Source organism: Amblyraja radiata, chromosome 5 (genome assembly GCF_010909765.2).
Source record: "Amblyraja radiata isolate CabotCenter1 chromosome 5, sAmbRad1.1.pri, whole genome shotgun sequence".
NCBI classification, from domain to species: domain Eukaryota; kingdom Metazoa; phylum Chordata; class Chondrichthyes; order Rajiformes; family Rajidae; genus Amblyraja; species Amblyraja radiata.
In genome coordinates, this window is record NC_045960.1 from 53,086,688 (window position 1) to 53,102,858 (window position 16,171).

Consider the following 16,171-nt stretch of genomic DNA (forward strand, 5'->3'; position numbering starts at 1 on the left):
CTCACCTCTCCCTCCACACTCTTGTCTTGATGCATGCTCCTGGCCGAAACATCCACAGACGCTGCCTGAGTCCCGGAGTTCTTCCAGCAGTTTCTCTCCTTTTATTGTACCAGCATCTGGAGTCTCCTGTGTCTTTTGTATCCGCTTCAAATACATCTGTGCACGTTATCTAATACTTTTGACAACAAGTTACAACAAGTCACATCGCTCTCGCACAACTTGCTTATTTCCAAAAATGTTGTAGGAAAATCTAGCTTGAGGTGTGTTTCCTAAGATGTTGCAAGGTGATAATTATTAACATTACAATGATTATAAGGAGCACAACGCTCACCTTCAGCAGAGCAAGTGATGGTTAGGGGCGGGCCCATGACATCACCAGCAAAAGTGGTTTTGTGTCACAGAGGGCGCCGGCGTGCTGTGCGTCACAGAGGGCGCGGGGACGGCGGGCGGTTGGCGCCGGGGTTTGAAGCGGGTCGTCATGGTGAAGGCCGAGGTGCCGCGCGGCAGTCTGCGCGCGCTCTTCAAGCGCCACCAACCGCAGCTACGGCTCGGCCGCGATGTCCACTTCATGGTGAGGCCGCCACCGGGGGCAGGCAGGCAACAGGCCGTCCGTCGACGCACCGTCCCCTCTGCACCGAGTGTGCGCGGCGGCGGCGGCTGGCGGGACCGGGACTAGGATGGGGGTGGGCGGGCACACGCCTGCAAAAAACTGCGTGGCTAAGCCGCGCCCACCCCTCGGCCGGGTGAGTGGGTCTCGAAGGAGAGCGTCCAGTGGTCGGTGGGAGTGAGGGGGAGGGTGGGGGAGTGAGGGGAGGGGGAGAGAGGAGGGGGTGGGGAGCGGGTCTGGAAGTGTTGGGGAATTTGGGGTGGTTAAGGAGTCTGGAGCTGTTGGAGTGGGTGGGGTGAGGGTCTGGAGGGGGGGGGGGGGGGGGGGTGAGTGGTCTGGAGTTGGGTGGGTGTGTAGTCTGGATGTGGGTAGAAACATAGAAATTAGGTGCAGGAGTAGGCCATTCGGCCCTTCGAGCCTGCACCGCCATTCAATATGATCATGGCTGATCATCCAACTCAGTATCCCGTACCTGCCTTCTCTCCATACCCTCTGATCCCCTTAGCCACAAGGGCCACATCTAACTCCCTCTTAAATATAGCCAATGAACTGGCCTCGACTACCCTCTGTGGCAGAGAATTCCAGAGATTCACCACTCTCTGTGTGAAAAAAGTTCTTCTCATCTCGGTTTTAAAGGATTTCCCCCTTATCCTTAAGCTGTGACCCCTTGTCCTGGACTTCCCCAACATCAGGAGCAATCTTCCTGCATCTAGCCTGTCCAACCCCTTAAGAATTTTGTAAGTTTCTATAAGATCCCCTCTCAATCTCCTAAATTCTAGAGAGTATAAACCAAGTCTATCCAGTCTTTCGTCATAAGACAGTCCTGACATCCCAGGAATCAGTCTGGTGAACCTTCTCTGCACTCCCTCTATGGCAATAATGTCCTTCCTCAGATTTGGAGACCAAAACTGTACGCAATACTCCAGGTGTGGTCTCACCAAGACCCTGTACAACTGCAGTAGAACCTCCCTGCTCCTATACTCAAATCCTTTTGCTATGAAAGCTAACATACCATTCGCTTTCTTCACTTCCTGCTGCACCTGCATGCCTACTTTCAATGACTGGTGTACCATGACACCCAGGTCTCGCTGCATCTACCCTTTTCCTAGTCGGCCACCATTTAGATAATAGTCTTCTTTCCTGTTTTTGCCACCAAAATGGATAACCTCACATTTATCCACATTATACTGCATCAGCCAAACATTTGCCCACTCACCCAGCCTATCCAGGTCACCTTGCAGTCTCCTAGCATCCTCCTCACAGCTAACCCTGCCCCCCAGCTTAGTTTCATCCGCAAACTTGGAGTTATTGCCTTCAATTCCCTCATCCAGATCATTAATATAAATTGTAAATAGCTGGGGTCCCAGCACTGAGCCTTGCGGTACCCCACTAGTCACTGCCTGCCATTGTGAAAAGGACCCGTTTACTCCTACTCTTTGCTTCCTGTTTGCCAGCCAGTTCTCTATCCACATCAATACTGAACCCCCAATGCCGTGTGCTTTAAGTTTGTATACTAATCTCTTATGTGGGACCTTGTCGAAAGCCTTCTGGAAGTCCAGATACACCACATCCACTGGTTCTCCCCTATCCACGCTACTAGTTACATCCTCGAAGAATTCTATAAGATTCGTCAGACATGATTTATCTTTTGTAAATCCATGCTGACTTTGTCCAATGATTTCACCACTTTCCAAATGTGCTGCTATCCCATCTTTAATAACTGACTCTAGCAGTTTCCCCCACTACCGATGTTAGACTAACTGGTCTGTAATTCCCCGTTTTCTCTCTCCCTCCCTTCTTAAAAAGTGGGGTTACGTTTGCTACCCGCCAATCCTCAGGAACTACTCCAGAATCTAAAGAGTTTTGAAAGATTATTACTAATGCATCCACTATTTCTGGAGCTACTTCCTTAAGTACTCTGGGATGCAGCCTATCTGGCCCTGGGGATTTATCGGCCTTTAATCCATTCAATTTACCCAACACCACTTCCCGGCTAACCTGGATTTCACTCAATTCCTCCAACTCCTTTGACCCACGGTCCCCTGTTATTTCCGGCAGATTATTTATGTCTTCCTTAGTGAAGACGGAACCAAAGTAGTTATTCAATTGGTCCGCCATATCCTTGTTCCCCATGATCAACTCACCTGTTTCTGACTGCAAGAGACCTACATTTGTTTTAACTAATCTCTTTCTTTTCACATATCTATAAAAACTTTTGCAGTCAGTTTTTATGTTCCCTGCCAGTTTTCTTTCATAATCTATTTTTCCTTTCCTAATTAAGCCCTTTGTCCTCCTCTGCTGGTCTCTGAATTTCTCCCAGTCCTCCGGTATGCTGCTTTTTCTGGCTAATTTGTATGCATCATCCTTCGCTTTGATACTATCCCTGATTTCCCTTGTTATCCACGGATGCACTACCTTCCCTGATTTATTCTTTTGCCAAACTGGGATGAACAATTTTTGTAGTTCATCCATGCAGTCTTTAAATGTCTTCCATTGCATATCCACCGTCAACCCCTTTAGAATTAATTGCCAGTCAATCTTGGCCAATTCACGTCTCATACCCTCAAAGTTACCTTTCTTTAAGTTCAGAACCATTGTTTCTGAATAAACAATGTCACTCTCCATCCTAATGAAGAACTCAACCATATTATGGTCACTCTTGCCCAAGGGGGCACGTACAACAAGACTGCTAACTAACCCTTCCTCATTACTCAATACCCAGTCTAAAATAGCCTGCTCTCTCGTTGGTTCCTCTACATGTTGATTTATATAACTATCCCGCATACATTCCAAGAAATCCTCTTCCTCAGCACCCCTGCCAATTTGATTCACCCAATCTATATGTAGATTGAAGTCACCCATTATAACTGTTTTGCCTTTGTCGCACGCATTTCTAATTTCCTGTTTGATACCATCTCCAACTTCACTACTACTGTTAGGTGGCCTGTACACAACACCCACCAGCGTTTTCTGCCCCTTAGTGTTTCGCAGCTCTACCCATACCGATTCCACATCCTCCAAACTAATGTCCTTCCTTTCCATTGCGTTAATCTCCTCTCTAATCAGCAACGCTACCCCACCTCCTTTTCCTTTCTCTCTATCCTTCCTGAATATTGAATATCCCTGGATGTTCAGCTCCCAGCCTTGGTCACCCTGGAGCCATGTCTCCGCGATCCCAACTATATCATAGTCATTAATAGCTATCTGCACATTCAACTCGTCCACCTTATTACGAATGCTCCTTGCATTGAGACAAAAAGCCTTCAGGCTTGTTTTTACAACACTCTTACCCCTTATACAATGATGTTGAAAAGTGGCCCTTTCTGATTTTTGCCCTGGTTTTGTCTGCCTGCCACTTTTACTTTTCACCTTGCTACCTATTGCTTCTACCCTCATTTTACACCCCTCTGTCTCTACGCTCACACATTTAAGAAACCCTTTCCCTTTAACTCCATCCTCCACTATCCCATTCGACACCCCACCCCCCTGTGGGGGTGTGGGGTTTGGAGGGGGTGGGGGGTGTTGAAGTGGGGGTGAGTGGTCTGGAGGTGTTGAGGGGTGAGTGGTCTGGAAGGGGGTGGGTCTGGAGTTGGGTGGGTCCGGGGGGGGGGGGGGGGGGGGGGTGAGTGGTCTGGAGGTGAGGGGGTCTGGTGTAGGAATCTTGAACTTTTTTTTGAAGAAGTCAAGAAGAAAGTTGATGAGGGCAAAGCTGTAGACACTTCTCTATATGGTCCAACAATGCATTTGATGGTTCCACATAATGGGTTGCTCTGGATAGCAATGTTACAAAATTTTGAGATTTAAAAAATCAAGTCTGTAATTTATCCCATCAGATAAAGCAAAACAAGAAGTTTAATTTTACACCTAATTCACTTTCATATCTGCAGTATTAAAAAAGTTACGGCCATTTTCATACTCGGAAATTAGCATCTTGTTCCCTATTGCTTTTCCATTGACTTAACACAAAAGCTGTGATCGAGGACAGTCAAAAGCCCATAACTTTCTTAAAAATTAAGAGAACTGAAAGAAATGTTCAGTTATTATAGATTGAAGCATTCTGAAACAAATATGAAACAATCTTACTTAGATGACTTGAAATTAAAGCATATAATTAGTTACCTAATTGTAGCTAATTACAAAATTCAATTACTAGATCTAAACATCTATCAATTTCTTAAGAATAGATTAACATTTTTAAATAGCCTAAGTGTCCAGATAACATTCGCACAAGAATTCACAATATAACATAATTTTTAAATCTCATTGTCATGGATTTATAGGCCAAATTTAATGTTTAATACCTGTAAGTTAATGGCCATTTAAATCATCTTGCGAGTGAGTTTTTCTGGAACGTGATCATTTGGAACGTTGTGGTTTGCGGTGAATTTATACCCCTATATCGGCAGGAAAAATACTGCCGGTTCGTATGGGTCCTAAATCACCGTTTCGCAACTTAAAATATGAATTAAAGACATCTTAAGGAGCACTTTTAGACATAAAATAAACGGCTTTCTTTTACCTGTCCCGTACCTGAAATCCGGCCCCATTGTCGGCGTTGACAGCTTTAGAAGCTGATTTTAAAATTACTCCAGCGCTGAACTAGTCGGGCAATTTAAAAAAAAATAATAATAATAATACACAGAACGCCCGTTGGAACGATTCTTCAGCAAAAGCTTGCACACCAACCAAATATATTCCAGGACAAGGTCGGAAAAAAACACGTTTTAACCCCGCCCCCCCCCTCCCCCCTCAAAGGCGCCAAAATCGCGCACACGGCCAGTGGCAGAATTGCAGCGTCACTGAAGGTAAGTATTGTAACATACCTACTCTGGAAGGTTAGATTGCGTGGAATTCAGGGAGAGCCAGTTGACTGGATACAAAGCGTGTGGGAAGGAACTTCAGATGATAATTTATACCGAAGATGGAGACAATATGCTCAGTCAGGCAGCTTGTCCCGCTGGAATCGAGAGGGTGATTGATGGTGGAGGGTTGTTTTTTAGACTGGAGGCCCATGAGTGGCGATGTGCCTCTGAGATCTGCACTGGGCTCATTGATGTTTGTGGTTTATATTAACAATTTGGATGATAATGTATAGGGCATGATTAGTAAGTTTGCAGATATCAAGTGTATGGCATTGTAGTTGGTGAAGATGTTTATGAAAAATTGCAGCTGGATTTTGATCAGTTGAGCAAGTGGGCTGAGGAATGGTTAATGGAGTTTTGTGCAGCTGTTGCATTTTGGGATGTCAAACCAGGGGCACTACGGCTCCCTGGCCTGCGAATTCCTGCTTGCAACGCGCGCGCGCACACACGCACACATCTTTGGGTCGTTTCATCAAGAGCTCCATTGCTCTGTAAATTCTCATCATAGTTTTGTGACTTGTGTGCTGTATTCACTCATTGCAAAGTATTGTAGCTGGTATGTTTTAATTTACCTTTGTCAATATTTCAGTAAGAATCTGTTCTGAATATATGTTAGGGCTTCTTAATTTCTTGTTGTATTTAGACTTGCTAGCAATTGGTTTTCCTATCGAAACGAGGAACTCCTGGTGCCTGGCCCAGTACACGCTGCCTTCGCTTCCTTTGCTCCATAGATGCTGCTGCACCCGCTGAGTTTCTCCAGCATTTCTGTGTACCTTCGATTTTCCAGCATCTGCAGTTCCTTCTTAAACACTCATCTCTTTCCACATTGTCCAGAGATGCTGCCTGACCTGCTGAGTTACTCCAGCACTTTGTGCATTGTCTGTAAACCAGCACCAGAAGTTCCTTGTTTCGATATGCTGAGTTAACTCGCTGAGTTAATCCAGCATTTTGTGTCTACCTTTACTTAATTTGGTTCAGGTCATTGACTTGAAATATTAGCTCTTATCATCTGTCCTGAATACACACCTGCCCTAGATAACTGATTGCCTTTGGACAAATTTATTCAGCTGCTTTAATAGTGCTAATTTTTAATAGAATGATTTTAATAACAGAAAATTGCTTGGTTCTAGGCAGCCCTTTTTCAATATTTTTCTCTTCCCCATTGAACATTTGATGTTTTGAAGTAACTTTTTAATTTTAATTGTAGGTGCATTTAAACTGTCTCTTGTTCTTGCATCGTCTGGCACAAGAGGCTAGGATAAAAGCTGTTGAAGCCAAGTGTTCTGCCATTCAACCAGATCATATCATGGAAGTGGCAAAGGTAAAATTATAATGCCATAGTCATATTTATTTTTAAAACTGGTTATGTTAAAAATCCAATTGACATCTACTCCAGTGAGTATAACAATAAATTCACAAGCCGTCAACTGCTGCGAAAAAAATTGTTGAATTATTCAAAATATCGTGTTCATTATGATGCCAAAAACTTGTTTCACTAGTAGGTGGCAACAGATGACCTCAGGAAGGGTGGAGCCCATAATGACCCATTGTTGGCTGTAGAAGGTGTGATAACAAGAGGGATACAAAGATGTGAACAGTGGAACTAGTAGAACGACTAGGGTGGGAGAGGGGAGGGAGGAGGGGGGGGGGGGGGGGGGGGGGGGAGGGAGAGAATGCAGAAATTACTTGAAATTAGAGAAATCAATATTCATACCCCTGGGTTGTAAGCTGCCCACGTGAAATATGAGGTGCTGTTCCTCCAATTTGTATGTGGCCTCACTCTGATAGTGGAGGAGGCCCAGGACAGGCAGGTCAGTATGAGAAGGTAGAGTTAAAATGTTTGCCAATGTAGATCCAGGTGCCAAGAGGACTGGATGTGGTTCACCCGTTGCAATCTACACTTGGTCTCACTGATAATCACCTGGGATACGTAATAGGTTGGAGATTGTAACTCTGCTATATTGTTGTCAGCATGACACTAAACACTGCTTCCTCGAGTAATATTTTGCATTTATTTTGATGAGCGAAATGATACAGAAAAAATGGTTTGTTGACTGGTGAATGGATTATTCTCGAACGCTGTTATAATGAATCGTACGTTGCCTGAGCGGGGATCGAGTTGTACCTCGCATGGGTTTAAACACCAAGCTCCATTTAATTATTGATTTTGTTGATATACTGTTTATTTGAAAGTAATGGGCGGTTATGTGAAATCTAAACAAAAATTATTTCCATTCGTAAACCACTAATTGTACTACTAAGCTCGCCTCCCAAATTGTGTAGATGATTTTCAGTATATTTGTTTGCAGATGATAATAAAACACAATTGTTAATGGTAAATTAATAATTTATAGAAACATAGAAAATAGGTGCAGGAGTAGGCCATTCGGCCCTTCGAGCCTGCACCGCCATTCAATATGATCATGGCTGATCATCCAACTCAGTATCCTGTACCTGCCTTCTCTCCATATCCCCTGATACCTTTAGCCACAAGGGCCACATCTAACTCCCTCTTAAATATAGCCAATGAACTGGCCTCACCTACTTTCTGTGGCAGAGAATTCCACAGATTCACCACTCTCTGTGAAAAAAAAGTTCCCATCTCGGTCCTAAAAGACTTCCCCCTTATTCTTAAACTGTGACCCCTTGTTCTGGACTTCCCCAACATCGGGAACAATCTTCCTGCATCTAGCCTGTCCAACACCTTAAGAATTGTGCACGTTTCTATAAGATCCCCCCTCAATCTTCTACATTCTAGCGAGTACAAGCCGAGTCTATCCAGTCTTTCTTTATGTGAAAGTCCTGCCATCCCAGGAATCAGTCTGGTGAACCTTCTCTGTACTCCCTCTATGGCAAGAATGTCTTTCCTCAGATTAGGAGTCCAAAACTATGCAATACTCCAGGTGTGGTCTCACCAAGACCCTATACAACTGCAGTAGAACCTCCCTGCTCCTATACTCAAATCCTTTTGCTATGAATGCTAACATACCATTAAGCTTTCTTCACTGCTTGCCTATTTCAATGACTGGTGTACCATGACACCCAGGTCTCGTTGCATCTCCCCTTTTCCTAATCGGCCGCCATTCAGATAATAGTCTACTTTCCTGTTCTTGCCACCAAAGTGGATAACCTCACATTTATCCACATTATACTGCATTTGCCATGCATTTGCCCACTCACCCAACCAACCCAAGTCACCTTGCAGCCTTCTAGCATCCTCCTCACAGCTAACACTGCCCCCCAGCTTCGTGTCATCCGCCAACATGGAGATGTTGCATTCAATTCCCTCGTCCAAATCATTAATATATATTGTAAATAGCTGGGGTCCCAGCACTGAGCCTTGCGGTACCCCACTAGTCACTGCCTGCCATTCTGAAAAGTACCCGTTTATTCCTACTCTTTGCTTCCTGTCTGCCATCCAGTTCTCTATTCACATCAATACTGAACCCCCAATACCGTGTGCTTTAAGTTTGCATACTAATCTCTTATGTGGGACCTTGTCGAAAGCCTTCTGAAAGTCCAGATGTAACACATCCACTGGTTCTCCCTTACTAGTTACATCCTCGAAAAATTCTATAAGATTCGTCAGACATGATTTACCTTTCATAAATCCATGCTGATTTCACCACTCTCCAAATGTGCTGCTATCCCATCTTTAATAAATGATTCTAGCATTCTCCCCACTACCGATGTTAGACTAACTGGTCTGTAATTCCACGTTTTCTCTCTCCCTCCCTTTTTAAAAAGTGGGGTTACATTAGCTACCATCCAATCCTCGGGAACTACTCCAGAATCTAAAGAGTTTTGAAAAATTATCACTAATGCATCCACTATTTCTGGGGCTACTTCCTTAAGCACTCTGGGATGCAGCCTATCTGGCCCTGGGGATTTATCGGCCTTTAATCCATTCAATTTACCTAACACCACTTCCCGACTAACCTGGATTTCATTCAGTTCCTCCATCTCATTTGACCCCCGGTCCCCTGCTATTTCCGGCAGATTATTTATGTCTTCCTTAGTGAAGACAGAACCAAAGTAGTTATTCAATTGGTCTGCCATGTCCTTGTTCCCCATGATCAATTCATCTGTTTCTGACTGCAGGGAACCTACATTTGTTTTAACTAATCTTTTTCTCTTCACATATCTATAAAAGCTTTTGCAGTCAGTTTTTTTGTTCCCTGCCAGTTTTCTTTCGTAATCTATTTTCCTTTTCCTAATTAAGCCCTTTGTCCTCCTCTGCTGGACTGAATTTCTCCCAGTCCTCTGCTAGGCTGCTTTTTCTGGCTAATTTATATGCTTCATCCTTTGTTTTGATACTATCCCTAATTTCCTTTATTATCCACGGATGCACTACCTTCCCTGATTTATTCTTTTGCCAAACTGGGATGAACAATTGTTGTAGTTCATCCATGCGGTCTTTAAATGCCTTCCAATGCATATCCACCGTCAACATTTTAAGAATCAATTGCCGGTCTATCTTGGCCAATTCACGTCTCATACCCTCAAAGTTACCTTTCTTTACGTTCAGATCCCTTGTTTCTGAATTAACTATGTCACTCTCCATCCTAATGAAGAACTCAACCATATTATGGTCACTCTTGCCCAAGGGGCCACACACAACAAGACTGCTAGCTAACCCTTCCTCATTACTCAATACCCAGTCTAGAATAACCTGCTCTCTCGTCGGTTCCTGATTATCTGATTGGTTATCTGATTAAAATATTTAGAATCTACCTTGTATACATAATTCTCAATGAGTTCTGATGCTCCTTTGATAGTTTTCCAACTAAATAAAATGTACTCGGGCAGAAATATTTGTTTTGACCTCCAGAGTTATAATTATGACATGACAACCTGTTCTCAGATCATTGTGTTCAAAGCATATGATATGTCATAAAACATACTTAACCACTGAAAGTATGTTTCTCTTTGAATTCGCAGACTGTTCTGAAGAAGAGTAGAGGCTGAAGGGAAGCTTATGCACATTATGCTTGTATTTTATAAACCGATGCTAATGGAAATACTGAGTTTTATGTAACCAAGAAAATGTATGAGGTTTTTGAAGAGGTGAAAGATCCTTGCTGAATCATTTACTTCTGTGATATTTTGCTTGTGTTATTTCATTTAAATATTTTTTTTTTTTGCGCTATGACACGGTTGAGGTGCTTTTTCAAAACATATTGCTGATTACAAAAATAGAAAGCATGTTAAATTCTGGTCATATGTGCAATACATATTGCAATTCAAGGAGTTTATTTGCCGATGAAATCTAGTTTTTGACATGTTGAATTGCATGTGGCTAAAATAATTAAATGATCAGTATATTTTAACTTGCCCATAATAAAATATTTAAAAAAATTATTAAATGACTTGCCAATCAAATGTTCGTTTAAGTATTGATCACATTGATGCATTGGCTTTCAATCCAGTTTGTATTGAAAGATCTTAAAGTGGTCTTGCACAAACATCGATTTGACCTTTCAGCAGAAACTTAGTGATGTATTATGAGACTAGGGCTAATATAATTGCCAGTGGTGTTGTGCAAAGAGGAGAATATAAAATTCATTTTCCTCCATGCAATCTATTCATGCTACAATTATACTGGCTTTATTACTGAAAACATCATAAATTCATAAACTTGTACAGCGTGCGGAAAATACTATTTTACTCAACTGGTCTCTGCTGACTCCTTAAAAGAGCAATTGTGCTGAATCCTATGGCCTCTGTCAACGCAGTGAAGTTCCTCATCTTCAATCATCTGTCGGGTGAGCTTTTAAAGGAAAGGGGGTTGAACTCTAATGTCATCACTTCAAGAAGAATATACCTGATTCTGATAAATACATCAAAGATTCTCCTGTCTATGTCAACAAAATCATGCAATATCCCATGCATTGACTGCATAAGAAAAACGGGTAAGCACAACATTGCCAGCAGGTTTCCGTCCAAGATGTGCATTCACAGAAGGAAATGCCACAATGTTCTATTTATATTTAATCAAAATCTTGGAACCACCTCACTAAGACAAAATCAGCAGAGGTTCCAGTGCCAATGATTTCACTACATCATCTGAAATTAAGATGCCATGGTCATTGAGCCACCTGCCAGAGTGAATTCTCTTGGCACCTTTGAATGTCTCAATTTTAACATCTTGGGTCTCAAGTTATCTCTTAATCTTTTTAACAAAGATATTTGTAATTTTTCCTGAAATCATCTCTGACAATATCCTGAAACTCTATCCTTTAAGATCAAGGTCCAGGACTATTTCCAACAAAATGTTGGTCACATCTTTCCAGCTCCTCCCCTTTCTGTTTTCCACAGAGACCGTTTTCTCTCTAGCTCCCTGGTCAATTCGTCCCTTCCCACCCAAACCACCCCCTCCCCTGGTACTTTCCCTTGCAACCGCAGGAAATGCTACACTTGCCGCTATAATTCCCCCCTCGACTCCATCCAAGGACCCAAGCAGTCTTTCCGGGTGAGGCAGAGAGAGAGAGAGATGGTGTTCCAAGTTGATAGCTTTTCATCGAAATTGGGAACATTTTTAAATCAAACAGGTTTTTAGTTGCAGAGAATAGGGAAGTATGGAGAAGGAATGTCTTTATAGGGAGGAATCGGACTGAGTGAAAGGAAGTTGAATCCTGGTAAATGGATGCTGCATCTTGACAACAATGGAAGGTGAAAGATAAAGTCAGCAAACTCGCCTACTGGGCCCTTGAAGTGGCCTCCAGTTCTGTGATGGAACAGCAGTGGAAGAACCCGATGACAATGTGTTGGGCCAGATGGGTCCCTACACTATCGATCCAGTGTCGCCAGTACACTGGATTTCAAGGTGAGAAATATCAGAATTGTCTGTCTCCTTGGGGATGGATTGAAGGTTTCAGAGACCTGGAAGTTGCAAAACAGCGCCAGAACATGGCAACTCTGCGTGCTGTTCCAGAAGAGGATCTATTGTATGTTTTGTATGATGTAATTTGATGGATTGCAAGCAGAACCATCGTTTCACTGTATCTGCACATGTGACAATAATGAAACCATTGAAGGGTTATGTGCAAATAATTTGGAATTAAAAAATAGGAGGATGAGAACAGGAGAGAACAATGGAGTTAACATACAAAATAATGCAATTGCTGGAAATGAAAAGAAATTTGCAGTAGATAAGGCAGAATTTATAGAGTGATGGATGACCTGTCAGAACTGCAAAAAGCTAGTTATCAGAAACTTGAATTGCACATTGACTTCAAAATGCGGTAATGTGCCATCAAAAGATGAGACATTCCTTAAACTTAAGGTTGCAGTTATAGTAGTGAAAAAAGTCGCAGAGAGGGATGGGATGTGAAATGGAGAATTAAAGTGAAAAGCAATTCAAGGCTCTATTTCCTTGTGGGGTTAACAGATGTGGAAAGCACTCTGATTCTCTAGAGAGTAATACATTATGAGCAATGAATGCATGTGATAAATAGGAGACGAACAAGTGATTTGCTGCTCTGCCTGAAAAGAGTGTTTGGGTGTCTGTATGATGTGGAAGAGGTGAAAGGGTAGGTGTTCCCTGTAGGTGTATGTGGAGATGCTGTGAAGGGAGTAGAGGTGTTTATAGAATAATCTCCAGAAAGATGAAAGGAAAATGGAAGTGGAGAAAAAAGTCCCTTGACTTGAGGGTGGTGGAATTTATGGAGGACATTCCACTAAATATGGAAGATAGACACAAAATTCTGGAGTAACTCAACAGGACTGGCAACATCTCTGGAGAGAAGGAATGAGTGACGTTTCAGGTCGAGACCCTTCTTCAGACTCAATAATCACTAAAAATGGAGGCTGGTTGGATGGAAGGAAACTGAAAACAATTTAAAAGAGCTGAGAGTATTGGACATGTCAAAAATGAGTTGGAAGAAACTAAATATGTATATAGTAGAGGAAGATGTAGGGTTTTGAATTAAAACATTTTTGAAATAATGGGCATACTATGGCAATTTTGCCTGCTAGTCTTGGAGAAGAGAGAGAACCTGAATTTTCATTTTTTTGGAGTTTATTTAACTGGATGGATGGTCTTCCGAGGAAATAAGACTGACAGTTGAGAAGAGTTCTCTGATCTTTATTCTGGTCAAAATCCAAACGCAGGAGTGGAGAAGTGTCGGGGAACCATTCAGCTCAGTTCGCCAGAGAATAACACAGTCTGCTCTTGTCAGCAGGTTTGTTAATTGGTGTTGGGTCTCTGAGTAGATTGTTGTGAGGTGAGGGGGCCTAAATTAATGTAAGTAAGAGCTAGTGGAAATTTGAGGCTACTAATATCACATCAGACATTTAAGAATAATTGAATTTGGAGTAAGGTGGAAGTGAGGTATTCAGGTTTATTGAAAACTGGTGAAGTGAAAAAATGTGCCTCGCCTGAAGTTTTGACTCTTGGCGAAAAAAGGTGGAAGAAGAGACCAACTTCAGGCTGGGCTCAGAATTAATTGATTTGGAGATATGACGGTGAAGCTTAGCCACCTGTTGAGGACTGATAGTTCAGGATGGAAGTGACAAAGGTTGTGACTGCTGGAGGAATAGTTTTCGAGGAAAGTGGAAGTGAAAAACGGGAATTAAAAAAATGTTGAAGTTTGAAAATCTTTTAAGGCAAAAAAAAAACCAACCCAGTAGGAGCTTCATTTTGGTCTTGTGCAACATTATCAACAGTAGAAATGGACACATCACCATCCAAATCTTTCATTGTATCACACAATTAGTCCAGGAAATTGACTGATAAGAGTGAATAGAATATATGCTGAGAGCAGCAGCACCTGTATATAAAATTAAGGTGGTGGTCTGGTGAAGCTGCACAAAGGACTATGCTTATAGCAAAATGAACATGAATAGAGCTGAGCAATCTCAAACAACAGTTGAAAGAACTGGAATGTCTCATTCAAGGTGGTGGATAATCATGAAATAGACAGGATGGGGCTCTAATAATGCACCCATCCTTAATGTTGGTGAGACCACTTTTGGAACATAGGAAGAATGCCATTAAGCTGGAAAGTGCAGCAAAAAATCATCAGGATGTTGCCAGGAATCGAGTGCTTGAGTTATAAGGAGAGGCTGCATAGACTTTTTATTCCCCTGGAGTGTAAGAGGCTAGCATGACCTTATAGAAGTACAACGTGCTGAAAGGCATAGGTAAGATGACCTATCAGTCTTTTTACCAGGGTAGAGTGTAGAACTTACAGTAAGGGCATAGGTTTAAGATGAAATGGGGTGGATTTACAGACCTGAAGGGTGATTTATTCACACATAGTGCACAGACAGAGCAAGTTGCCTGAGGAAGTTATAGAGGTGGGTACAATGGTGACGCTTAAGGACACTCAGACTGGTAAGTGGATAGGATAGGTTTTGAGGGGTATTGGACAAACGCAGGCAAATGTGCCTAGCTTAGCTATGAAGCCTGGTCGATATGAACAAGTGCCAAAAGATCTGTTTTGTTGCACCATGACTGATTCATACTCCACTCAATAAGTGGCTTTGCAAAAGCTGTCATCTCCATCCTTTTTCTGGTACTTGCACATGGGCATAAAACTGATTCAAGTCACAGACCATATCCTTAAATTCTACCCATGATAAAATTGCATTTAAGTAAACTTCCTCTCCTTATGATTTATGAACCTTGGAAGAAGACTACAATATTTAGGTGTGTGCGTGTGTTCGTTTACAATTCAAAGAGTGAAAAACAACCAAAAAATAAAATCATATCTGTGGTTGAGTTTTGTTGGACCATATCAAATCCAGCTAGCACCCAATTTCCATCGTGAGCCCTTACCCATTTGCCATTTATTGTGTCTCAAACTCAAGTAATCTACAAAATGGCTTTTTGTTGATATAAGAAAAACTAGGGACAATGTAACCTATCATATAGGTACGCATGTGTTCAAAAAGGAACTGCAGATGCTGGAATATCGAAGGTACATGTGCAACCGTAGTAACCTTTACATGTCATAGAGGTACGCATTGCAGTTTGTAATCCTAAATCTAAAGAAACACAACCACATTTAACACTGAAGAATGGTCGCAACCCGAAACGTCACCTATTCTTTCTCTCTAGAGATGCTGCCTGACCCACTGAGTTACTCCAGCATGTTGTGTCTGACCCACATTTAACACTACCTGCTCTAGAATATTCAAGATTATTTAAATCTATACTCCCATCACACGTTTGCAACAGCAGCTCAAAATGTGAATAGACATGTGATTAAGCCTTTGGAATAATTGTACAGAATTGTTCTGAGAAAATGACCTGTTAAACATAGCAAGTCGTTGAGTACAAAAATAATTTAATCAGCAACAATCTGATGTGCAACCGTAGTAACCTTTACATGTCATAGATGAGATAATTATACAGTACAATTCAAATAAATTATCTAGTTTGCCTAAATTCTACTTACTGACTTTTTAATTTTTTTTAAAATAAATCATGTTTCTCAGGGTATCTAAATGTTATGTTGTTTAAGTTATGACTATCGGATGGAAGCTGCATACCAAATCTCGTTGCACCTATGTGCAATGACAATAAAATATATTATTATTATCATTATTATATACACAGTGCATTGTACACTAAAATAGAAATCACATGCAGGTTTCTCTTCCATCTTTTCAATTCAAAGCTGAAATGAATGAATCTTGATTAAATATAACTAACTATTGTTTGCCCTAAGGAATTACTATCAATGAAATATTTTGA

At 41.9% G+C, this 16,171-nt stretch overlaps 1 protein-coding gene across 1 annotated transcript; it reads left to right on the top strand.

Annotated features, from left to right (window-relative positions):
* Positions 1-407: 407 nt before the first annotated feature.
* cenpw (centromere protein W) lies at positions 408-10,830 on the top strand. Its single transcript, XM_033021219.1, has 3 exons — positions 408-571; positions 6,677-6,790; positions 10,411-10,830. The coding sequence occupies exons 1-3, from the start codon at positions 479-481 to the stop codon at positions 10,435-10,437; spliced, it is 234 nt and encodes a 77-aa protein (XP_032877110.1). The 5' UTR covers positions 408-478; the 3' UTR covers positions 10,438-10,830.
* The last annotated feature ends 5,341 nt before the right edge of the window (positions 10,831-16,171 follow it).

Coding starts and splice junctions, on each gene's coding strand:
- cenpw (XM_033021219.1), top strand. CDS start 479: ATGGTGAAGGCCGAGGTGCCGCGCGGCAGTCTGCGCGCGCTCTTCAAG. Junction 572..6,676: donor GCCGCGATGTCCACTTCATG/GTGAGGCCGCCA, acceptor TTTTAATTGTAG/GTGCATTTAAACTGTCTCTT. Junction 6,791..10,410: donor ATATCATGGAAGTGGCAAAG/GTAAAATTATAA, acceptor TTGAATTCGCAG/ACTGTTCTGAAGAAGAGTAG.